Source organism: Eleginops maclovinus, chromosome 12, assembly GCF_036324505.1.
Source record: "Eleginops maclovinus isolate JMC-PN-2008 ecotype Puerto Natales chromosome 12, JC_Emac_rtc_rv5, whole genome shotgun sequence".
Taxonomy (NCBI): domain Eukaryota; kingdom Metazoa; phylum Chordata; class Actinopteri; order Perciformes; family Eleginopidae; genus Eleginops; species Eleginops maclovinus.
In genome coordinates this window covers 7,534,763-7,561,151 of record NC_086360.1, presented here as the reverse complement: position 1 = coordinate 7,561,151, position 26,389 = coordinate 7,534,763, and the positions used below count along the sequence as shown (strand labels likewise).

Here is a 26,389-nt window from a genome sequence, read left to right as displayed (position 1 = left end):
CAGTTTATAACTATAACATTGAGCTTTTTTTCTTTAACTTTTTATATAAATAAAGGCAAACATTTATTTGGGGGATTTAGATTCACAACTTCAGTGTGTCCCAAGGCCTTCTGTCCCTCATTATTATCCATGAGCTTATGTGTTAATATGACCTTTCCATTACTTATTCGAGTGTTGCTTTATCTAAAGCGATTTACATACATTCAATACCATGGACAATCCCAAAGCAATTTGGTGAAGTATTGCCCACGGACACAACGACATGCTGATTACAGTGGGACTCAAGTCTCCTTGGTGCCAGGATAACAACCTCCATCTCAACGTCAGCAAAACTAAGGAGCTAAATGTGGATTACATGAAGCAGCAGAAAGAGGGACAGGCCCCCATCGCCATCAATGGGACTACTGTGGAGAGAGTCAGCAGCTTCAGGTGCCTCGGTGTCCACATCAGTGAGGACCAGACATGGACTCATCACACAAATACAATCACCAAAACAGCTCGACAGCGGCTCTTCTTCCTCTGCAGGCTGCAGACGGTTCAGCATGGACTCCAGGATAGCCTGCAACTTCTACAGGTGCACCATAACAAGTATCCTAACCGGCTGCATCCAGGCCTGGTATGTTAGTTGCATCAATCATAAAACTTTAGAGGGTGGTGTAAACTGAACAGCAATTCACCAAGAAAGAGCTGCCATCCATGGAGGACCTCTACACCCAGCGTCTGCCGTCTGGCAAGCGGTACTACAGCATCAGGACAAAGACCGCCAGACTCAGGTAGCCTATAGTTTTATCCGACAGGCCATAAGACTACTTAATTCTTGACCTTGCACTACTTTGTTATTTTTTATTCATGTCTTGTTGTATGTTTATATTGCATTGTCTGAGGAACCTGTGACCCAAGTTTTTCAATACAAAACTACACTGTAGCTGTGTATATGACATCATAATCTTTGAACCTTTGAAGAGCAGGCCTTTAACTGTACATGAATACTGTTCATAACTAACGTACTTCTTGTTAATACTACTAACATACTTTTTGGAATTTTGTTTTGTTTGCCCCATTTACATCCCGATCTTTACACAGCCATTTACTGTTTTCAAAGGTCAAATAACAATGGTTAGTTTTTATTTTCATGCCATGTGAGCAAGAGCAATATCCCAATATTAATCAAAAACATAAGCTCTGAATTTTGTAAAGGTGGAATGCTGTTCATATGTATATCTAATATTCATATTTTGGATCATAGAAATATCAAGCATGAAAATAAATTCCCCTTTAAGAAGACTAAGGAAATGGATACTGCTTTCACATCAAGATCAACCTTATTGTAAGCGTGTGCTACTGAGTCGAAGCAGTACCTGAAGACTTCACTGGCCATCTAAAAAAGTAAAGAGGGAAATAAATTAAAAAAAACACCGGATCACATGACCGCCTCGGTTATTTCCTGCAGCAGCAGCAGCAACCTCTCAGCTACTCGCTCCTGCACAGCAGTGGTGTGGCCGCTCTGAACGCAGTCTAACGGGAAGAAGAAAACACTCAAAGTGAAGGCCTCTAACGTGTTCACAGCGACGACGGATATATAACACGCATATAACTGTTTTCAAATCTTAGTTCCAGTTTTTTGTATTTGATAGCCTTGTAAAAAAAACAAGAAGGTTCATAATGGCGACAGCTGCGGTGTCTGCCCCTGCTGGCCCCAGCCCCGGGTCGGGAACGGAGCTAGTCCGCGGCCAGGCCTTCGACGTCGGGCCTCGGTACAGCAACCTCTCCTATATCGGAGAGGGAGCATACGGGATGGTGTGGTGAGTGTTTCTCTGTTTACCTTCCTGGCGTTGTTTACTCTTTTCTTTTTACATGATGTACTTTATTGACGTTTCTCTTTTAGCCCGACTGAACATTCACCAACTTACGTCTTTTGCGTTAAAAACATGACATTAACTAGCTTTAATATCATGTTTGAGCAAGCAGGCAAGAGTTTCAAACCAATGTTAGTTTAAGCAACACATTGTCTCTCTGGGAGGAAAAAACTGGTTAAATCACGGCAGAAATGGCTTGACTTTTTGTCGGTGATGATGATTGACTAGAAGTCGATGCAACTTTGGTCAACGTGGAATTCTATATTATTTGCGTCAGTGGCGGGCCGTGCATTTCACACCTAGGCCTTCAGTGATGTCCTACACAGTCCTACCTGAATTATTCCACCTCTTAATACCATCATTATGACGCCATGGCTCTAGAAACTATACATTTAGACAGAAACGCAGTATAACCGGGCGTTGCATCACCTTAACATAGTCAAGTACAACAGAGTTATATTAATATTTCTGAAGCATTTATAATGAATACATCAGCATATTTACAGTTAACTTAATTAATCAGATTATCTGACAAACCGCTCCTTGACACCTGTGTCCGTCACATAACGCAGGACAAGTGCCAGCTGTGCTACATTACCCACATCTGACGTCTCGTCCACCATAACAGCGACAAAGGGTGCTTTTTTAATCTTCATTTTGATCTCTTCTCCCATCACTTCAGCAATAGCATAAATCAGGTCGTTTTGTATTTTGCCTGAAGTCCCAGTAAACATGTTGTTTGTGTACAGGTGGTAATGCAAATCTGTGTTGTTCTCAGCACGAAAAGAAAGAAGCTCCACGTAGTTTCCTCTGTTTCTGGACTCGGCGCTTTCATCGTGTCCCCTAAATGAAAGTTCCTGTTTACCCAAAAACAGGACACAATCAATCAGTCTTTCAATATTTCCCTATTTTTGTTCACCCTTTCGTTGTGGAGCTCCGTTTCCCTGGGCACTTGTTCGTTGAGCTGTAGATCCACTCGGGTGTCCCCAAAGCTTTTCAAAAGCACCAGTGCTTCCAAGTGCCCAGCTGTGCTTTGGTGTCTCGCTGCTGCCTTGGTTAGACAACTCAAGTTTGCAAATTTAGTGTGGCTCCAAACACCAAATCGATCAGTTGCAAATACCAGGCATTCCCGGTAGTACAATTTGCAGTGCCTCTCGGAGGCTGTGAGCCAGGGGTACCGCTCGTAGTTTCCCTGCTGTGCTAGGCTCGCTAGCGTTGGAGTTGGTCGTTCCCTTTTCAAGATGTGTAGCTTTACTTGAAAAGTTCGTTTTGAAAATGGCGTTGTAATTATATCTTCTACCAAATTGATCTCTTGTCCTCCTTCAGCCATTGTGGGTTGAAAAAAATAGCTTGTAGAAATCTACACAAATTAGCTCGCTCAAGTTCTAATTCTGTTTGCTAGCTTTGCCCATGGACTGTATGGCTCTGCCTACTGCCTAGCTCTGCCTCTCAATAGTGCGTATCCAATCAGAAGATGTGCACGTGCTAACGTTAGCGTACGCCTGCTAGCTGGCCCGTTGTCGCCACCTCGAAATCTGATTGGTTAACGCCACAGTTTTGTTTGCGTTCACTTTAAGCTTACAGCCGCCCGCACTGTTGATTCTGAAGGCCTAAGGGCAGATTTCTTTGACCCTAGCAACACATTATGGCTGAAATATGATTGGATAAAAGCTCTAACATAAAGGCCAGCCCTCCAAATCTCGTTCTGAGGCTGGAAGCAGCGCAGCCAAGACGAACGCTATAAAATGAAGAGAATAGACTATGGGGAATAATTTAATACGTATTTGTGGAAAAAATATATCAAAATTTAATTTATATTCTGATGATGTTTAGGCCAGCAGAGAAGGCCTTGCTGGCCCTGACGGCCCACCACTGATTTGCGTTAGTTAAAAACAAATTATAGAAATGTCTCCATGAAATGCCATCACTTTTACCTGGATGTCTTTCTACATGCAGCTTGTAAAATGAACACGTTTGGTGTAATGTCAAAAAGGGTGTGTCCAATTCCAATTTAAATGTACAGTTACTTTAATTGACTTTATTGTGGTTTCTCTCTCCCAAATCAGCCATTTTAATATAAAACCACTGAGTATACAGGTTTCAATTGTAATCAATAAGAACGTGTACTCTGACTTAAATAAAACATACATGGTCATTTTACTTCTTTTGTAATACTTTATAGAAGAATATTTTTCTGGGTCATTGGGAAAAGCCACTCTTTACTTTGATACCCCTCAATCTGAAGAACCTTTGCAAGTGATAAATATAGGAGCAGGAAAATCTTAAGATTGACCTGATATATTTACACTACATTTACAGCGGTTTAATTGACTTTGGGATGGTTTTGTCTATCCCCCAGACCAACTCTTGTAATACCTTACCTTGGAATAAACAGATTCTCATTTGTAATCAATACAGAATTTATATTCACTCTGAAGCTACTACATGCTATTTTAGTCCATTATATAATCACAGTAAAATGTAAATTTGATCTCAACCACAGTATGTTTACATTAACAGTGATTTCAATTGACTTTCTTGTGAGTTGCCAACTCATAGTTTTTCTCCGCTATTGTAAATTCCTTATGTTCTCTCGGATTTTTGGTTCACGCTGTGTTTTGATTTCATTGATAATATTCGCCAAAAATGTACTAAGGGATTTTTCTTGTACTTGTGCTCCAGTATTTAAGGCTGATGGCTGGTTACAAATGAATAGGCGAGACCTAATCTAAAAGCAGTATTTCCTGCCTAAATGTTATTGTATCAGGATAAACTCGTCAAAACTAAATGTATGGACACTTTCATATTATCACCTTCACAAATCAAGAATGAACTGTTTCTCCTAAACTTCACAACATTAGCATTATAGGGTCGATGTATTGTTAAAATCTGCAGTGCCCTAACAAAACTCTCCTCACAAAGATAAGATAAGATGTACCTTTTATTAATCCTCGTGGGGAAATTCAAGTGTTTTGCAGCAACAGAGAAGAGGAAAAACAGTACAGGTTCACACAGGGATATGAAACACAAATTCAAAATAAAAAATAAAAAATTCTAAAAACTAAAATAAAGGTACAGGTAACACCAAATATTGAAGTAACATACCTGCTTTAGTCTGTATTTTTTCCAAGGAAACAGCGATTCAGTATATTAGAAATGAGGATCTCAACAAACTACAGGAAACACCCCAAAAACAGATTGACTACTGAGTATAAATAACATGGATCCTACTTTTATTTTCACGCATACAAAAACAGGCACGGACAGTTTCTTCATGCTAGACAAAAGTTACAACGAGCTGAATTTACTCTCAATGATACCATATTTCCATTTATTGTTTGTGTGTTCTTAAAAGCCTTTCTTGCTTGTCAGGTGGTTGTTGAGACATAATATGCAAAAGCATAGCCATATCATTTAAACAATAATGGTGATCAGATTTCCGTTGAGTTTCCAAAGAAGAAATTCCGATTTTTAAAATATTTTACTTTCATTTATTTTTTAGAAACTTTTGTTAAAGGCAATATATCCTTCATTTTAGTAATGACCTAAATGACCTTTTATATTGTTACCCTGACCATGGCTACACTTTTTACAATATGTAAATGCTGTATGAACTGTTGAGCCTATTCTTTACTCGTATCGCCCAGTTTTTTACTTTGGTGTTTCTATGGTTTGGGATTGGAGTGGGTGATGTGTCAGACTCCGCATCTACTCCGGCAGCAGCGATCGATGTGATGTTAACTGGATGGCTTATGATAGTAACTAGTTGGAGCTACTGTGTGTTAAACGCCACTACAGAATTGTACTCAAATTTTGCGGTTGCTAGGTAACATGGGTAAGGACACACAATTAATTAGCTGTAAAGTGCATTATGGCTTTTAACGTTCAGGATGCTAGTAACCAGACTGCAGGCTTTTATTTTGAAATGCGGAAACCAAGTAATCAGCGGGCGCGATCCAAAAAATAGCTGGGTGACAAAAAGCATATTTCATTTGGACCTGTGGAAAGTTAGTGTCAAAACTCTATTTGTGTGTAAAATGCAAATCCACAAACGTAGAGTATAGATCTTTACTTGTAAATCCATTTGATTTATTCCTAGATATATTTATTTTTTGTGGAGTTTGTTTGTATATTTGAAGATCCATTTTACATTTACAAAATATTTGTTATTTTTGTTGAGTTTTTAAATCAGTTTTTGCATTTACAGATTACACATTCAAACATGCATTGTCATACTGTCGAAACTACTGAAACAAATCTACCTGTATTTTGTAGACGTACCATGGTTTATGTGACCTTAAATCAGTCATTTGTTCTTCCTCATGCCTTTGTAATAGCATTGCACCATTATATATGTATATGAAACACATAAAAAGTTAGTGAGGCGTTAAGAAAGTTCTAAAACTGTGTAAAAATGTAAATGGATTACACAAGCTTTGGTTATTATGCTTCTGAAGATCAACTGCTTAAGCGCTACAGATCGGAACACCCGTTATGGTATAACTTCCTGTTGGGACACTGTTTTGACAAAAAATACAGAGTATTTCAGTCAAATTCCAAAGAAGTTGTTCCACTGTTCACCAAAAGTTTTGATTTGTTATGTTGATTGTTTAGGTAAGGGATAATAAAGAACCTTCCGGTGCGCGTCAGGCTCCATGATCACCCTGTTGGGTCGTTCTTTTAGTACATGCCACATATTAAATAAACAAAAGACTTGACTCCCAATATTAATTGAATCATAATCGAGTATTAAACTGAGCCGTGTATTAATAACATTTAATCTTTTTTTATTTAAAAGGGACATTAGCCAACATTCAAGCAAATGTAAATGTACAGCTTGCTAGTTTTCAGTAGTCCCTTTGCCTGATGTTGTCATTCTTTTGTGTGTATTTTTCTGAGAAGCTGAAGGATAGTGGAGAGTGTTCAGTTAGTACAATTTGTCCAAAGAACGGTCTGCTTATCAGTATGTTTTGAGTTAGTCAGTATATATGCTGTGTTACAAAATCTGGTTGTTTTTCTAATAAAAGAGAGTTCAACAGTGAGGCAAGTCTTTCTCTTTTTTCAGAGGCTCTTCACACAAGCTTCAGTTTGTGCACACCGTCGGCCTTATACAAACGTAACATACTGTATCACCTTCTGTCATGATATTCAGAAGGTTAGAATGCTCTGCCTTTTCAACACGCCCACATAAACAGTTAGATCATGGGGGAATGCTGCTCAAGTAGATCCAGTTTTATATTTGAGCGGTAGCGGTAGTTGGTCATGTTTGGTCAGTTTAGCAGAACAAGATACTTTATCTATCCCCAAGGGGAAATTGAAGTTCATGGCAAATTTTAAGATATTTAACAATGGGATGGCCTCTCATTGTTTCTCATTTTTATTTTGTTGCTCGTTTATTTTTTTATGAATTTACTTTTTACAGGGTATCTTGATCATCATCATCATTACCACCATCATTATCATCATCATCATCATCGTATGACCTAAGTCGAGAGACCTTGCACTACAATCTTCGAGCATTTCTGGTTGCCCATGACTGTTTTTAAGACTGATTCTTCTCCCTCATCAGGAGCTCTGTGAAGGCTATTTACCAACCCCTCAGATAGGATAACAATGGCCAGCAAATCTAGCCTTCCAGTCGGATGTGAGAGGATTTTTTTCAGGATAGATTATGAACACTCTGAAGGAGGTTGGCACAACACCTGTCAAGATGATATTGCAGTCTAGCATTGAGGGTCCAGGTCTAGGAGCCGTATATGAGGATGGGCTTGAAGGTTGTCCTTGCGTTAGGCAGGTCACCTTATTTGTCCAAATATTGTACCCCGCCCGTGACCAAGACTTAGACTTTTCAATTGAGGGAACCTTTGTCGGAATCTATGATGAATGATCCCAGATATTTTAAATAATTGTAAATCTTTGCGAAGACCATTCCTTGAAGGTATTGTGATCGATAAAGAAAATTTGAATTGTACAAATAAAAACTGACGTAGGTTCTTCATATGTTGACTGGCTAATTCATGGTAAGATCTGCCTTTTTATGGTTGCAGATATGATATGTGTTATCATACTTTATCTGCAGCAATACCAAATCAATGCATCTCTAAGTTGATTGACTGTAAAACTTTAGAATTTATCAGTTGATGTTTGCCATTTCGGTGCTTGTTTAAAAACATTTGTCTGTTTTTTTAATGCAATCGCAATACATTGAGGTACTGTATATAAAAAGGATACAAAATGAGAGCAGTATCTTGTTGTTGACAGTCCACTATCCGACGTGACTTGAACGCCTCCTTAGAACCGGTGTCATGCTTTCTTTTGACATAAAACCTTTATGAAGTGGTAAAGTTGTTGAGACTGCCAGAAGCTGCAGCCTCCACATTGCCCACTTTTAAATAAGTATTCTAACCAATGCAACTAACACTAATTGAAATTCTCTTTATCAGTTCCCTCTTAATGGTCAATCATCGGTGATCACTAGTTCAAGAATTCATTTAAGGTTATCACAGTTTGCCCAAAGCCCAATGGGACATGCCGGGATAACTTGTTTTGCCCAACCAACATTCCAAAACCCAAAACATATTCAATTGAAATGATCGAATGGAGAAAAGCCAGCTATGCTATGTCATGATTTCAGATGTCCAGTAAAAGCTCACCATGATATTTTGAGGGTATTAACGTATGTTTAGTTTGCGTTTTATACATAGTTGTATAGCACTAAAATGACATTTTTAGAAAACAACTATTGTTTTGGGCAGCACTGGCGCACATTTCACATGTACTTAAGATATTTCTAGTAAACATTTAATCATATTTAAACTCTTTTTGTCCCCCACCTTAACCCTGCCTGTTTCTTGCTGTTGCTGATGCTCTGCTTCATTACACCATGAGCCGTCCTCTTGAAATGCCACTGTGGCCGTCTCCATGGCAACCCCTCTGCCTCTGACATCAGTACCACCACTCCATAGCCAATGGGAGAGGAAGGGAGAGAATGAGAGCCTTGACACTCTGAGATGTTGTTGTGCAATTCAGAAGATGTCATTTGAGATGTCATTTGGTTGATTATGCCTGCCAAGACGAGCAAAGTGAGCAAAGCGCGTAAAACATTCCCGCACATGGAGGGTTGTTGCATTGAAGCTGATATCCAGGTTCATCCTCAGATCCTGGCAGACGCGTTTTGTTACTGCTCTGCTGTTGCATCAACATGTTTCTCAGGAAATTGACAAATGAGCACAAACTTGTTTTGCTTGGAGTACACAATTAAGGTTAGAGTTCTGTGTTGTGGCCTGGAGGGAGGAGGGGGAAATGATGGTTATTCTACGCAAAGTCAAATTTGAAGAAGTGGTAAGGCGGTTTTGATATTATCTGTTTGTCTCCTTTTTATATTGAAGAAATTGTCAGCACAGTTGACACACAAGTACAGTTTTAAAGTACAGTGAAGCTTTGTAAGCAGCGCAGAGCTGGAAAGATTCTAAACCACATATTTGCAATAAACGAATGGTTTTGCATTTTGTTCCATGGATCCCAACAAATGGTTTTTAATGGAGAAACAGCAGAGATGTGGTTGATTTAGAAAGAAAAAAAGACTGTCCAGATATATTGATAGTTGTTACAGTTTTCTTTGGAGGCCACAAACTTACAATTAGATTTGGAACTGATTGATTTGGGGATGTTCTTAATGGTTGTGTGTATTAAATCTAAGGCTCTGTCTGTAGTATGTGGTGAATTTTAGTTTGGTGTATTATTATAATTTTATAATTATTTGTTCAGAAACAAACAAGTTTCTGTTGACATTCAGTGTAGGTCAACAGATTGCACTTGGCGTATCTATCAGGTCTAATGCCTTAATGTATATCGTTCTCCTAAAATGTTTGTTTTCCCTACCCACTTTGTTACAGTACTACATTTCCTTGCACGCTTGCCATTTTTCAGTCAGGAGAATTATGCAAAACCATTCGCAGCAATATGTATCGCATGCGTTCACAAGTCTAACATGTATGAAATGACACCTATCTATTACTTTTATTTTGGGTAATGAGTCATTTTTTTAAAAGTATGACACATTTTATGATGTCTATCACCAAGTTTCTTTGCATCACAGGATGATTCTGGAGCTTATCAAAGCGTACATTTTCAGAAGGCAGGGGAAAATACCATCCTTTTTATCTACAAACAGCCAAGGACAAATTGTGTGAACTCTTGCTTGCATTAGTCAGTGTAGCCCGCGGCTTCACTACTGCAACCTCTCAAAAAAATGATATCAGTTCTAAGAAAGACTAAACTTAATTGATCTCTGTGGATAATAAGAGTTTGAACTCTTAAGGCCTTCTAATCCTACAGTACAGTCCTTAATGCACCGTCAACCTGTTGGTCTGAAGCTCTTTGCATCCTCCTGTCACGATGCGTTTAAAGCCCTTGCATATCGTTGGCATTCATATCTGCACTTGGTGGCTCACGTCACCCTTAAGCATTGTGAGCTTTTCGCCTTCTTCCTTTTAACCCCTTGAATGTTGTCATGGTAACAGCCTTATTGCATAACACAGCCGCTGCAGTGTAAAGCCTTGTATTCTCATCTCCTTGGAAACAGAAGCCCCCACCCCTCTCTGCTCCTTCCTGGGCACTGAGCATGCTTGGAAAACCATACAGAAGCAGAGGAAATAGGAAAGGCAGCTCAGAACAGATTGTCGTTGCTGTTATATAAATGCAGTCCATTTACTGGTGCATACAAGACACTGCAGCTCTTATTGTCAACAGAGCATCTTCTATTAAGATAAGCACAGGGGATAAATTACAAGACTATCAGTTTTTGCTTTTTTTAATTGATCAGAATGTATTTAACCTTTTCCTGAATATTCTGATCCATCAAATAAGGCTGCAGGTTATGATTGTATTTGTTTTGATTGATCGCTTTTTAAAATTAATTAATTAATTGATTTGATTTGTGCATAATAAGACAACATTTCTTTTAATCCATCTACATTTCCAAAACCTGATTGTTTACGTAAACTGATTGCTAGAATAAAGTCAATAGATAATTCATTTTGGAATTCAGAAAGTAATCAAACTGTTGTTTTTTAAATGGCTTTTCTAAAGGCTTCCATTGAATAGATTGGTTCATAAAAAGACACACAAAAAAAACTGAATCCAGGATAATTTCCCAAATCTGAAGTTCACTATACTGATTGCTAGTCGAGAGATAATTCAGTTTCTAGTCAGAAAAGACTAAGATAACCAGAACGTTTTCCCATTGGTGTAGCAGCAACCGGTGTTTGTTTTTTCCTAAAATGGAATCTTCTGAAGGCTTTGCAGTCAGGAATTACAGTCAGCTGTGTTAGACCGTTGCCACAATCAGTTGGTTGTGGTCTACCCCCTACCAGACAAACTAACATCAGTTAAAGTCGTGAACGCCTGAGAGTGCCATTCATAGAAAATGAAAGTCCACCCTTCAGAGATATGACTAAGAAGGTCTAGACATTCGCAGTAACCATAGGCGGACATATTAAGACTACAAACTCAACCTCAGTGTACTTTGTACTTCCTCAAAAGGTTCCTTCTGTTACACGCCTTAACAAACTAACAAGGAACTGAAGGGCTTGCCTCAGTAAACATGATGCAATGTACTGTGAACCAAGGTAGTGTTCTCTCCCAACGTTACACAACCACTGATTTCTCTTTTTCTTTTTCTTGTCTCCCATGAAAGCACTTCAAGCATTGTGCACCCTACTTAGACAACACATGTACAATGCTTCTATTATTATAAAATGATTTTCAACCTATCATATAATAGGTTAAATCTATATAAAAGTCAAATTAGGCATGCACTTAACCTCAATTTATGCAAAACAAATGTGCGTTTAATTTATTGATACAGTCTTAGATGGCATAGGGGTGTAAAGACATTGTGCTTTTGAGTTTATATCATGCAAAATCAATTGGTAGAGCCTACTGTACACCATTGACTGCTCTCATCCTGTAGATGTATGCGTGCCATAGCTCCCCGCTGCTTTGTAAGCGAGGGTATCTGCTGCTGTAGAACAATTACATGGAGAGCTCTTTCCTCCCACACACACACACACACACACACACACACACACACACACACACACACACACACACACACACACACACATTCCTCTCTCCCAAGTTGAAAGGAAGGTCACTCATATTGCTCTCGCAGAAGGCTGGCACACTTGTGTTTACATTTTAGTCCCTACAACCCCCATCACTATAGCAACTCATTTTCTTATTTTTGTCATACTATGTGGGTGTTTTTCAGTCATGCCTGTTGTTTGTAATGTGTAGGAATAAAATAACTATTGGCTGGAGATGTAAAAGATGAAGCCAATAGGTACAGCTTCTTTGGACCATCTCGGTTGTTTTTTTTTTACTGCTCCAAATGGCAGCAGCTTGTTTGACAGCAGATGATTTGGAAATCCAGAAAATTGTAGAAGCTGGAAGGGGTAATTAGGCTTTGTTGGCAGTAGGTGGTGAGTTTTGGTGTGTCAGTTCCTGTGCACGAACAAAGTCTAGCCAGATTGCGAAACCAACACAACACTATAGTATCATTAATTCATCAGTCATTCTTTAGGACTCATATTCTGCCATTGCATTTTTAACCTCCATGTGCTGTAGTGATCTAGAATCCACTAATGTATCATAACACCTACAATGAATAAGCAAGCAATAGTCAGAGAACTTGGAAGTAGCAACTATACACATTAGTTTTCACTTTTTGTATTACATTTAGTACAGTAATGAGATGGCATGCAAGACGCAGTTTCAAACCTGTTTGGGAATTAAAAAAATCTCTTGGCTGAGTAAATGTGGGGAAGTTTGTATGGTCATTAAGCCAGAAAAAAAGAAACTGAATTTAAACAGTGGACATGTCTGTACCTGGAACTGTGTGGAGGAGGTGTCTCACCGTGGAATTTAACAATTATTCTGCCGAGTGTAAACACACAGACATTTGTATTGTATACACGTAAAAGAGTTTTTATTGCATTTAGCTTCAAATCGTGTGTTTGGAAAGCAGTGTTTTGTACCACAATATCATCACTTTCAAACTCCTAAATCACACACACACACACACACACACACACACACACACACACACACACACACACACACACACACACACACACACACACACACACACACACACACACACCTGAACCTGTAGGAAGGGTGAAATCCAATATCCCGAAAGAGCTTAGTGCTCATTGAACAGGTTAATACACGTTGATGCACCTTAAGCTGCTAAAAGTTGAATTTTACCCACATCTTTCTCCCACTTGGGAGTTGGGATGTCTTTCTTGTTTGCTTCGTATCAATTACAGGAGTTGAAGTGCTGTAGTGCCTTATTTTTCTTGATTTTATTTTAGTTTCCTCATAAGAAGTAGTGTTTATTAAACTTTTGTTGCATTAAGTGCAGTATGTGTGATGTAAAATGTCTCCTTAGCTCTGTGCATTAACTTACTGCCCCTTTTCTGAATCTGGCTTTAGTGTGATATTTGCAGGACCCATGCATGCAGATTTCTATATCATTTCCTGTATACAGTATGTTCGGCTTTTCTTTATAGAAGATATTGTGAAATAGAGCCGAGTTGTTCTCACCACTCTCAAACAGACACTACTGAGAGCAATTACTTGATAAGAATTTCTTCAATGTATTCAGTTTAATCAATGCTTTGTAATATTGTTTCCTCTTTGTAAATGCAGTTAAGATTCAAACAGTGGTCAGCCTTTCTTGTACTCCTGGAATATATATCTTGAACATTTAAAAGGAATAGAAAGTATTTCATGGAAGGTACAATATACTAGAAATTACATAATTTATTAGAAAGAAAAAAAAGCTTTGCTTAATAACTCAATAAATTCCGCACTAGGATTAAGTGAACAATTTTACACTAATCGATGTTATCTCATGCTTGATGGTTTAGTGTTATTCAAAATATTGCTTTTTAAAGCAAATTGTTACTGGTTTATTTTGTACATCCACAATTAAACAATGTTTTACCATTATAAAAAATAACATGGACTGCATTTTAAAAAATGTACTGGTCCTCAAAGTTCATTCTACAGTAAAAGCCTTTTGTAGTCAAACTTGCACAACACATCACACTCTGCACTTCTGTAGTATAATCACAAACGGAGTAGGAAACCACAATGACGTAAGTTTCTTCGTTCAAGCCATTAATCTGGCATAGCGTCTTCCCTGCGGTGTGCAGAGTGGCTTCATCCGATGCAATGTCCTGTTTGGTAGCTTGCCTAAGCAGATATGGCCTCTAAACTCTACTGGGCTGTGTGTCATCATGCTAAACTCTCAGGTTTGAATACTTATATACCTCAAATGTAGATCAACACTTTCTGTGGTTGGCAGTTTTGTTCCACTCCTACATTCCCGATTGTACTTAAATTGAACAGATGCAGATCTGGACTTGTGCCGGCCTTCATTACAGTTGCTCAAAGCGCAGCTCTGTGTGGTATCCAAACCATATGGAAGATTGATTTATTGGCAACTATTGCTGCTATCATACTTTTCTGTAGCAATGCTATTGGATATTTTTAAGATGCGCTTTGGCTTAACAAAATCTTAACAGAATATACAAAACAGGGAGTTAAAGTTCAATACTATATCCCTTTTCTGCGGTCCTAAAGGTGGAGACGCATGGGGAAAATAAGTTTGGTAATGCTGTGTTCTTTGTATTGTTGTAGTCTTCTTCTACTTAAAAATGAATGTCTAATGTGTTTTATTTTTGTTTTTATCATCCAGCTCTGCCTACGACCGTGACAACAAAATACGTGTGGCCATTAAGAAGATCAGCCCTTTTGAGCACCAGACCTACTGCCAACGCACCCTGAGAGAGATCAAAATCCTTCTGCGCTTCAAACATGAAAACATCATCGGCATCAACGACATCATCCGCACACCTACCATTGACCAGATGAAGGACGTGTATCCTTTTGTATACACTTCTCATGGTTTGCATGCGTTTGGTTTTGTTTGCAGTTCAATTCAATAGCATAAACGGGTCTTACAATTGAGGTTGTTGTTGGCATACTGAAGTACTTGTATTGGATGTTTTTTCCAGATCATCAAGATGTAATGCTTCACCATTAGCCATTACTTGGCCTTAAACGGCAGCATTTGTGGTTGACTAGACAGTTTCTGTTGCACTTTATTACATAATAGCCACCTGTCGCCATATATTTGGCAGAGACACTCTTAATTGTAGCCCGGCAGCATAAAAGCTGCATAGTTACTGTTTTATAATGCAGACAGTGTAGTTTTACACTCTGCCTTGCATAAAGAAATGGATTTGACTGAACGTTGCAGCTATCCAGCTCTCTTATTTTTGCTAGCCAGATCCACCCAAACAAAAAACGTTAAACATGGTTTCAGTAAATTCTAAATACACTAGCAAGACTCATTTTCCAACCATGGGGTAATTTTAGATTTGACTGAGCTGAGAGGTTGCCCACAAAACTATTCAAGTCAGCAGTTTGGCCTTTTTTTTTGTTGCACTGCCAGCCTGCAGGAAGAACCAAAAAGTATAATGTCAAGCTACATGATGCAAAGCATTTCATTTTCTTTGCAATGCATTCAATTTCAATGTGGTACTAAAACCTACATTTTGTTTGGATACTAGGGCTGGGCCCTAAAAATAAACGGTTGAACTCGAGGGGTAAGGAGCTGTATGAAGGAATTGATTGATCGTGTTATTCATGTTGATATGAGGACAAATAGGCCGGTAAAATAATCATAATGTCAGTTTTGGTCACAGCTGATTGCCCAACCCTGAAAACCTTGGATATTATTTTGCATCACGATGTGGAAATTAAAAAACAAATTGCACTGTTTAATGAGAAGTTCTTTAACCTGGAACTGTGCAGATACATTGTCCAGGATCTCATGGAGACCGACCTGTACAAGCTCCTTAAAACTCAACACCTGAGCAACGACCACATCTGCTACTTCCTCTACCAGATCCTAAGAGGGCTGAAGTACATTCACTCTGCCAACGTCCTGCACCGTGACCTGAAGCCCTCCAACCTTCTGCTCAACACCACTTGTGATCTTAAGGTAGTTGCTCAAAGACAAATGAACAGGAATCAAACTGAATGTGCTGATTTGAAAGCCTGTTTTAAGTCCCTGATTATACGTGTTTTGTTTCATATTTAGTGCCAAAACTTACTGTTTAAAGTCCTATCATCCCAAACTGATTTTTGTCAATTTTGTTCACATCTCACCTCACCCGTCTCCACCTTCAAATATCACACTGTTGTTTGTAACAGGGTTAATCCTTGCAGAGATGATGACATTATGTCAAGTTGCCTCTTAGCCAAATGTTAAGAGTGAAATTAGTGCCCTCTAGAAAGCAGTGGCGCTGTTCATTTGTAAAGGGTTTGCGAAAGGTGAGAGTGGAAACTATGTAGACTATATTGCACCGCCAATGAGGTGGACAAGGTAATAGTGTTGGTTGTCATGGTTCAGACCACACTGCCTCTGTTATTATTGTACTACCTTCTTAAGAATATGTGCAAGTTTTGGCTACAGCACTCCGAGAGTGCTTTGTTGATGAGCAATAACAGCAAGAGCACTTGACAAAAACCAGACAAATATTTGTACAATATGTCCCCCTCCGTAAGTACAAAACAAACTATTGCTCTGATAGTTGTTATTGAAATGACTGCCTTTTTATTTTTATCTTGTTATTGAAATGTTGCATTTTTTTTCCCTGTCTTGTCCCTCGCAGATCTGTGATTTTGGTTTGGCTCGCGTGGCTGATCCTGACCACGATCACACTGGGTTCTTAACAGAGTATGTAGCCACTCGTTGGTACCGAGCACCTGAGATCATGCTCAACTCCAAGGTGAGTTTCTTTGCCTGCCGACAGTCAAGGATTAAAAGTTGAGTGAATGTTTGTGGTTTTCGTTTTGTACCTTTTAAAATATGATCTGTTTTGTTTAAAACCTCGTCCCTACTTTAAAGTTTTTTTAAGTGGAGGCTATGCAACTTTTTGTACCTTTTTTTAATTCTAACTCTTCCCAATTGGTCTAATTTGGTTCTTTAAAAATCACTCAACTTGAAACTGAAAGTATTTTTCTTCTGGAAAATGTTGAGGCTGAACTGGACAAGAGAGGCGTGGTAGTGGCTTTTGAAGTAGTAACCAAGGAGGTTCAAATTACAAAGTTATCCATGGTCACATTTCTTCGAATGTAATGTAAATCATTAGCCTGGGTGCCAGCCGAACTTAGCCCCGCCCATAACATTTTAGGTCGGGAAGTTCGGTCTGGCTCTGCTCCGTTGGGGAAACATTATCTCCGATCTTGCGACAGTCGAACCAATCAGATTGCCAGGGTGGGCTTTATACGATGATGGACAGATGATCAACAGGGACGTAATCGACTACGTCACTAAAGAGCGCTGGGGTTGAATTAGTTTGAAACAAACATGGCTGCCGCTGGAGAGCGAGGATGTTTAGATTCTGCCATCGAGTCTGTTCTACAGGATCTCAACATTGCATTCATTTTGAAAGACGAACAGAGGAACGCAATAAAGGCTTTTATCGATAGAAAAGATGTTTTTGCCGTCCTTCCTACGTGAGTTCCGTTGACAACAAGTGTGTGTCGCTTAATCTACGTCACATACTACGTTGCTCTGATTGGTTGTAGGTCTATCCAATTGAGCGAAGAGGCATTTTTTTTCCTGGTTCGGTTGAAACACGCCCCATAATCAAAGTTCTATAGAGCTCCTGCGGTCACGTGACTTTTGGTTGGGAGCCACCATTTTGGCAGTCAACATGACCACCGGTGCCAGTGTTTTCTTACCGAGCGAGTATACTTCTCATTTTAATTCAAGTGAAATTCGGCTTTATAGTACAAAATTAGAGAGATTAAATATAAGCGACCCATATAATTCACCCGGTGTGCTTTTCAAGAGCATAACCTCCTGCTCTGAAGACGATGTACCCGACTTGCGCTACGCAGACATCCACAGCTATCTTGTAAGCTTTCCATCAGTGTACTCAGGAGACTCCCTCAGAGCGTACAAAAGCTTGGAGGCTTACAAATGGTGTCAGTCCGGCTTCGTAAACAACATTCAACTGTGGAGTCTTACATCCAAAAACTTCGGCATCATCACTGCAAGGGTAAGTATTAAATTATTCCAGTTTGATAGGCAGTGTCACGTTAGCATTGTTTGTTTATTAGCTTGGCTAGCTACGGAAGTGTCATCCGGGGACAGGGACATCACAGTGTCCGTTAGCTATAATAACTGGGTGCTACTTCTTAAATTAAACTAATTAAATTTAATTAAACTGACCAGAAACTTTTTGTAGCATTGTACTGTATTCCTTCACCCACCTGATATGAAGTGATCACTGCATAAGCGAAAGCCAACGGCCGGGGGGTCCCATCTTTCAGTCTTTTTCTGAAGGCTCCTGGCTCTTTTAATCGCTCCAATCCACTTCTCCCTCCTCTCCGCGTCTTTAGGAATGCGATAATACGATACACCTTTCTTTTTCCCACGCCTATTTGTGCAACCTGGTGCACAGCAGTTATCCACCATCCTTGACAGTCTGCCAGTGCCTGTCAATTTACTGCCGCGATGACTGCCAAAATGGCTGCCCCTGTCGTATCTCGTCACGTGACCAGCATATATGACATCATCTGCAGGAGCTCTATGGATCAGTTTCAGACTCACTTTCAGAATAGAATCGTGAGTATGACGTAGTCAGGCTAGTAAATCATACCTCAGACACAGAGAATGTGTAGGTCTAGAAAAGGACACCTCACAAATGGTTGTTAATGATGGTGATGTACCTCAAGGTTTAACTCTTGGTCCTCTGTTCCTTACTTTGTATGACCTTCCTGAGATTGTCCACCTGTCAGCTCTAATCTGATGATATGGTCACATATCTACATGCTGCCATGTCCTGCAAGCATGCTTCAATTGTGCTTATATGTTCAAATTCATGCGATTCTGTCTGTGCTTATGTGTTTTATCTGGCATATTTTACAGTCCACCAACAAATACTGTTTTAACTTTAAATGTGTTAGTCATTACTTTTTCCTCTCCCTCTCAGGGCTACACTAAGTCCATAGACATCTGGTCAGTGGGCTGCATTCTGGCCGAGATGTTGTCCAACAGGCCAATCTTTCCTGGGAAGCACTACTTGGATCAGCTCAACCATATTTTGGGTGATTATTGTTTTTATTTCGACTGATTTAAGGAAAAGTGTGGCAACATTATCGTTTAAACCCTCAACAAACCCAGCAGAACTTCTCTGGGTTATCATTGTAGTTCTAATATTGTCAGTAAATTATAGGTTAATGATGGTTGGATATTCGTCAGGGGGAAAAGACCTGAATTAGCAAACCTTTTCTGAATAAAAGATTTGAAAAATCAACACTAAAAGATCACACTCAGACAGTACCAATAGCTTCCTGGTGCCACTACATAGAATTTCTAGCTGTTAATATTAATTTATTAAGTTGTACTTTTTGGTGCTAGACCACACATTGCTTGTCCCATCTGTCCTTTTGTGTTCCCTTCAGACTGTTAAGTACTCAAAAGTTCAAGCAAAGGCTGTTTTAATTTAGCAGTTTTTCTTAGAGTTGTGAATTGCCTTACACTGAAACAAATAGTTATTGCTAATGTTTTTTCTTCAGGAATCCTGGGCTCTCCTTCTCAGGAGGATCTTAACTGCATCATCAACATTAAGGCCAGGAACTATCTTTTGTCGCTGCCTTTACGCTGCAAAGTGCCGTGGAACCGCCTCTTCCCCAATGCTGATCCCAAAGGTCAGAGCCGGGACAAACTTTTCATCGCCAAAACTTTTCCCACTGATCATGGAATAACTATATCAATATAATAATCAAGAACAAATACATTTAACCACTACTACCACAACAGTGGCAACATTTTGGGATGAGAATATATAATCTATGGAGATTATTGAGAGGTCAAACATGCAGCAGCTGAATAAATAAATTCTCAGGCAGCTCAGAATTGAGTTAAAACAGTTAAATTAGTAAATGTGAGCGTGAGAGGAAACCATTTAGGGCTTGACGGTGCCCTCTAGTGGGCTAGCATTGTTGTTTAAGATGAGGTGAAATACACCACTATTAATACCCGAGGGGAAAAGGTATTATTTTATGTGGGGGGCAAGCCTTTGTTGTTTGTGGCACCTTGGTCACGAAGGAGCGTCTGGGGTTTAAGTACCTCGTTCTGCTCCGCTCGGGATCCACCACTAGCTCTTTGGTCTTGCTAATGCTGAGCTAATACAAAGCTCTCCACCAGGAGAACTGAATCCAGCGTTCTTCTCTTTGTGCTGCAGCTCTGGACCTGCTGGACAAGATGTTGACCTTTAACCCTCACAAGAGGATCGAGGTGGAGGAGGCCCTGGCGCACCCTTACCTGGAGCAGTATTACGACCCAACAGATGAGGTGAGACAGTCTTTCTTGGCTATTTGATGTCAGTTGGTGCTGTATAGGACTATTGGAAGGAGGACATTTAATGTTTTGCTAACCACAATGTAGGGCCCTGTGTTTTTGGGCATCTGTATCAACCTGTCCTCTCCGCCTCAATGTGTAGCCTGTTGCCGAGGCCCCATTCAAGTTTGACATGGAGCTAGATGACCTACCCAAAGAGACACTGAAGGAGCTCATCTTTGCAGAAACTGCACGTTTCCAGGCCGGCTTTAGGTCCTAACATCTCAAACAGGTGAGTCTACATCACATGCAACCCAGTTTATAACCTGAAATCGTACATAAACTCAGAGAGAGGCAGTGTTTAGAACTACAGGTGCATAACACAATTGCAATTAGCTGCATTCAAGTCTCGAAACATTCCACTTTCCACTCGCCTCAACTTTAAAAGAGTAGCAGAGTTGAGAGTCCTTCAGGAAAACAATTTTAAACACCAAAACTGCGAGTGAGTGGTGTTACAGCTTTAACAACTACTGATTAATATGTGTTTAATTTAACTACTGAACACTCAAGAGCTAAAGTGAGAATCTCTCATCACAGTATAATATAGATTAAAATGTTGCTTTTAGAAAGTGGAAAATTAAAGTTTCCATGAAGATAACGGCACTTTGAAAGTCTAATAGATGTTTTTCTGTTTCTAATTAAGTTTTTTTTTTTTGGAGTCCAATCATTTAATATCCCTAAGGTAACAACAGATATTTTTAAGGAAACAAAGTGGATCACAACGTTTATGTCATTTAATCTGCACTCCAAAAGTATCAAAACAGTATTTCGTCATTCAAGGGGTATAATGTATCAAAGTTTACAATAAGTGCAAATGCTCTGTTTAAGGGAGCTGTTAGTTTGTACAGTATACAAAGCCAAATCCTATATGAATTACTTCTTAGTCTGGGCTTGAGTACATAGTTGTTCTGAGGGGAATCCAAATACTCCTAAATATTTTGACTGTCAAAGGTTATTTTTGCCAGTGATGAATGTGAAGAAAAATATCCCCATACATTGTGGCTTTTTCTTATGTTAAAAAAAACTAAAACAAATTGTTGGTTAGGCTTGAAACAATTAATAATCGTCAAACTCTTTTAAAAGAAAATGCACTTTTAAATCGAAAACAGGTCAAACAGGAGATAACACAAGGATTTCTCAAACTAGCCTTATTCTTGATGCCCAGCCCACCCCATTCTCTGCTAACCACCAGCTGCTCCCTGACAGGCCTCTTGTGATAATCACTATCCATGCTGAATTTTACAGCATATTGTTCACCTTGTGTCAGTGTGTGTAATTAATGTGTTTCCTCTGCAGCAATCCATGCATAACAATAGTACTGAAAAGCAACATAGTGTGACATCTCCTCAGAGCAGCACGAAGCTGCTCTGCAAAGGCAAAGGTTTGATTGTTTGTGCAGCTTTAAAATGTATTCTCAACGCTCTTATGTCAGTATCTGTATAATGTTCATGTATCTCAAATGCTTTCATATTACATTGTCCCTTTAATGGGATCAAAGTAGAAGCCAGAGGTGATTATATAAAATACTTGTAAATGGTTTATTAAAGAAATGGGATATTCTCTGCAAGAACACCTACCTCATTCTGGAGGGGTGCAACTGAAAGGTTGAGAAGCAAGGCCCAGTATCATATTTAATATGAAAGGCAATTAGCAGTACTTTTAACAGGAAACAACACCAGCAAATGCTTTTGCAACTATTTCAAATAAATTCATATGGAAACAGAGATATACAGGATGGGAAAATGTATAATTAATAATGTTGCAAACGTTGTCCAAAGGGCCTGCAATGACCGTCCTGCTGCACATTATTACGCTTATCATACTGCTACTATTGATTCATGTAAATGACCGTATTGATTCCCCTAAGACAAAACATAACTTAAAGTGGCGCCAGGACTGATCGAGGGTTTCTGCCCCTGAACTGTCAAAATATGCTCCCTTTTCTTTAAACACTTCAGAGCCCATACCGTGTTCCCTTACTATTTCATTCCTGTCCGTCTTCCTCTGTGGGGTCCTACAGCTCTCTGAGTCTTATAACTTCTTTCCTTCCCTTTCACTGTTTTCTTGTTCTCTTTTTCTTTTCTTTACTGGGGACAGTTCAGCCATCTTGAATCCAAATTATTCAAATAAGTATTCAAAAGGTATTCCAGAGGGTTTTCTGATTCAAGGAGTTTTTTGGCCCTCGCTGACATTAAGTAGTTTTTCTGTGGATTTTCTGTATATGACTACACATGGCCTCTTTATCAGACTTCTTAGGCAGTGGTCTTCTGTCAAAAAGAGAGCAGACTGAATGTCTAATTTGACCAATCAGAATTGCGTATTCAACTAAGCCGTATAATAATTTCCGTTACTAATCGCACCTGTTTTCTTTTTCTCCCCCCAGATGTTTCTGTGGACTGGCTCCTGCGTTGCCACCGCTCCTCCTCACCTCCACACTGTTGCTGTGATCGTTTTTATTTTACTGGTTTTTATTTTCCCTCTCCTGTCGTACACATCACCCATCACCTTGGGTCTCACTCGTCAAGTCCGCTCTGCTCAGGAATGGCGTCAGGAATCAACCAATCAATCATTCTCTTCTCTTTTTCTCTCTATTATCTCTATCTCTCTGTCCCTGGGGTGAGGGGCGGTGGGGAGGTTTACATCACAGCTTACAGTTTTGGGGGGTGATTTTGTGTTTTAAGCCAAGATAAACATTTGTTTTTGTTCGTCTCAAAGGTTAGGCTCTGGCTATACCTTTACAAGACCTTTTTATGTCCAATGGAATGAGGTGCAACTGTCCTGATGGTCACTCCGCGTTCATTGCAAAAACAAACAGAATATCACTTATAAGAATCATTCAGCATAAAGAAAAGGGGTCTTTTTGAATTTTCTATCCTTTGTCATACTGTTACAAGGGATTCATTGATCTCTATCTTTTTCTCTCTTTATCTTTTTGCTGAATTAATTCAACTGATTTATGCAATGAAATAACATAATCAGCGACTTTACAGGCCAAAAGCCATGACTTGGTGTTGATGAGGATCTATATTTTAATAAAGACCTATTTGAATCCTCAACACTCACTAGGCCCAAATGCAAATATACATAAAAATAAAGCCCAAAGAGTCTTAAGATATGTTAAGAGTGAGGATAGATGGGGAATCAGATGCATTTATAGCCTTTTTTTAATCAAACACAAACAAAAGATGCCCATCTTCATTTCTCATTGGCTTTGATAAAATTTCAGGGTTGTGTATAAATGCACAGATTACAAGTGCATTGAAAGATTTTCACCATCAATTTCTGCCTTAGCCACAAGCAACCTAAAGGAAATGTCTGTTTATATCATACAAGTCTGTATTTACACTATGCTGTTTTTAATATGGGAGATCATTTTCCGCATTCAGACAACAACGCAGTTATCACAGAACTTGTTTTTGTCTGGAGGAAATGTTGTCGTGCCTCGTCTTTCTGTTACATGTTTTCTTTTTTCTTCATCTCCATTGTGTCAATTCCTCTCTCGCAAGCCTTGTTAGAATAATACTGTGCCCTTTGCATGACTGTTATAAGCTCTGTAAACAAAGACAACGATGTTAAGTGCCACACCAGCCAAGGGACAGCGCCCGGGCTCTTTCTGTTCCAACTTTTGTGGTATGTCACACTATCCTATCACATGGTGCTTTTTGTCCTGTGTCCTTTTTTAGCTTTAGCATTTTCTGTGTTTATGTGAATTCAATTTACAGGTCGTAGACTCCTCATTTTTAGCCAAACTCCATCCTGCATGCTAAGGCGTCTTGTTGTGGTTGCAAATAGGAGAATAACCATACAACTGTATTTATGCCAACCACACAAAAACAACGAAACACGTTTCCCAAACGGGACAAATGGGATCCAGGCATAGTACAGTTGAAAAAATACCAGATCGGGTTTTCCCATTTAGTCCATTGTAACATTTCTTTTTTTGCGTTGAATTGCACATTTTCAGGCTGATAACAGTTGGCAGTGTCAGTACCTGCTGACGAATGCTTTTCAGCCAAAAAAACACCACACAGCTAAAGTCTAGGCCACACTTTCCTTTCGTATTTGTCAGTTACTGCTGATTTAAGACTGTTGAATTTTTAAAGATTTTTTATTTTATGCAAAAGGAACAAAGTCTAAATATATGTGTCAGAAAAAAACAACCATGTCATTTTAATCTGAGTAGCACTGCAGTGTCACATCTGCTTGTTTCTCAGTAGTTTCCCTTTTGTCGTTTACAGTACTGCAGCGTCTAAAGAAAAAACATTTAGTGATGTGTGAGTGACTTAAACAAGAAGTATTATTCACAACACTAAAATGAAATGCACTCAAGCCATAACTGGTCTTCAGACCACATCCAGCTGTGATGTCATGCTGTGCTGACTCAACGTTGAGTACACCTCTACATCACTGCAGCCAGGGGATGTTCAGATGTTGTGAAGAAGTGAGACTTCAGATTAACCTGTGATAATCAAAACCAAGATGGCTCACAGGCTGAGACTACAAATGTGTGTACAAAGCCTTTTACTATGTAATATGGCCCTAATTGCCAGCAAATAAGAGAAAGACAGATAGATTTACAACAAACTATTATTTTAATCTGTCGATCTGACCTTTTATTAATATGATCGTTTGGTCATTTAATCGTGAATTTGCCCATCACCAGTTCCCTGATATATATATATTTTTTATCTCACCAAAAGTTGAAAACCTGGAGATAATTGATATGAAACTCTGGAAAACAGCAAATCCTTTTATGTTAAGAAGCTGTTAACAGCAAATGTTACGTATTTTTCCCTAATAAACCATTATCAGAACCTTTTAAAGATTAAAGTAATCAGCTGATGCTTGAATCATCAGTGCTAAATTGGTCCACTCCAGAAATGATTGCAACAATACCACAACAGGCAGAACAAAGGTGAGATACAAAAATGTGCAATATTTGTACGTTTACGGTTATTCATCAATGACATTAATCGTGTCATATAAGTGCAAAATTACACATGGAGCTTTTAAGAGAATATGAGTATACAACAGCGGAAAATATAAAGTGTAACCCGAAAATATCATACAACAGATCAGTATACTGTTCAACACACAAACAAAAATGTGTTTCCATCGACAGATTTAATCAATGCTGATGACTAAATATGAATAAAATACCAAAACTCCATTGCAGAAATTAAAAGTTTTTGCACACTCAAATATCCCCTGTACACTCACTGAACACGCCTGTCTGCCACAGGATGATTAATGCACTTGCTTCTACAGTAGTTGGGATTGGGACTTGTAATCCGAGGTGCCTGCTGGGATTTGACTTTCCTGTAGATAGTGTTTAGTTGTTTCTTTTTTTGAGGGGTGGGGGGTTCAATTAGAACATAAAGGGCACTGGAAACCTTAATGGGATTTGTTGTATAAAAAAAGCTTCTGCTGAGTTCTTCGTGCAACCTGTCTGTTTGTGCCTTTTTTGATGGTCTTGATATCCGAGATTTGATGTGCAGCTTTTGTTCAGTCGGAATCCGTTTGTAATCGCAGTATACGCTCTTAAAAATGAACACAATCACATCTGAGGGTGGGGGTGGGGGGGTGTTAATCTTTCTCTTCAGTTTTGTACATTTTAAAAAGATGTGTTGCCACAGATGTGTGATTCGTGATTGTATTGAAAATGATAAAAAGCAAACATTTACATTCTTTTGTGTTACCCTTTTCTTTTTTTGGGGGGGGGGCGGTGTTTAGTGCTGATATTTTTTTTAATGTAAAATGAATGTTCTGTTTCTATCAGACACTAATCTTGTTTGAGTTGTCTCCAGTAGAACTTCTTCACTGTATGTTTTGAAAATCAGTATAAACCTTTAATTGTGTAGTTAACATTTCTGAAAGAGAAAAAAATAAGATCCTTGGTTGTATTTTAAAGGTTCCGCTATGACCTGCGATAGACATTGTTTGAATTGATCGGTCAGTTTTATTTTGCTGATGTGTGAAGGATTTGACTTGAACGAAGCATTTCTTTGCTACTATTAAAGACTGACTGCCACTTTGAAAA

General features: G+C 39.0%; 1 protein-coding gene across 1 annotated transcript; it reads left to right on the top strand.

Annotated features, from left to right (window-relative positions):
• The first annotated feature begins 1,459 nt into the window (after nt 1-1,459).
• Nucleotides 1,460-26,389, top strand: mapk1 (mitogen-activated protein kinase 1). The gene is made up of 9 exons (XM_063896756.1): nt 1,460-1,802; nt 14,626-14,808; nt 15,747-15,936; nt 16,610-16,726; nt 18,941-19,055; nt 19,527-19,658; nt 20,195-20,304; nt 20,453-20,581; nt 22,733-26,389. The coding sequence occupies exons 1-8, from the start codon at nt 1,663-1,665 to the stop codon at nt 20,567-20,569; spliced, it is 1,104 nt and encodes a 367-aa protein (XP_063752826.1). The 5' UTR covers nt 1,460-1,662; the 3' UTR covers nt 20,570-20,581; nt 22,733-26,389.

Excerpts from the sequence above, each read along its gene's own strand:
- mapk1 (XM_063896756.1), top strand. The coding sequence starts at position 1,663 with ATGGCGACAGCTGCGGTGTCTGCCCCTGCTGGCCCCAGCCCCGGGTCG. Across the intron at positions 15,937-16,609 it reads ACACCACTTGTGATCTTAAG|ATCTGTGATTTTGGTTTGGC; the intron begins GTAGTTGCTCAA and ends TGTCCCTCGCAG. Across the intron at positions 19,056-19,526 it reads TCAGCTCAACCATATTTTGG|GAATCCTGGGCTCTCCTTCT; the intron begins GTGATTATTGTT and ends TTTTTTCTTCAG.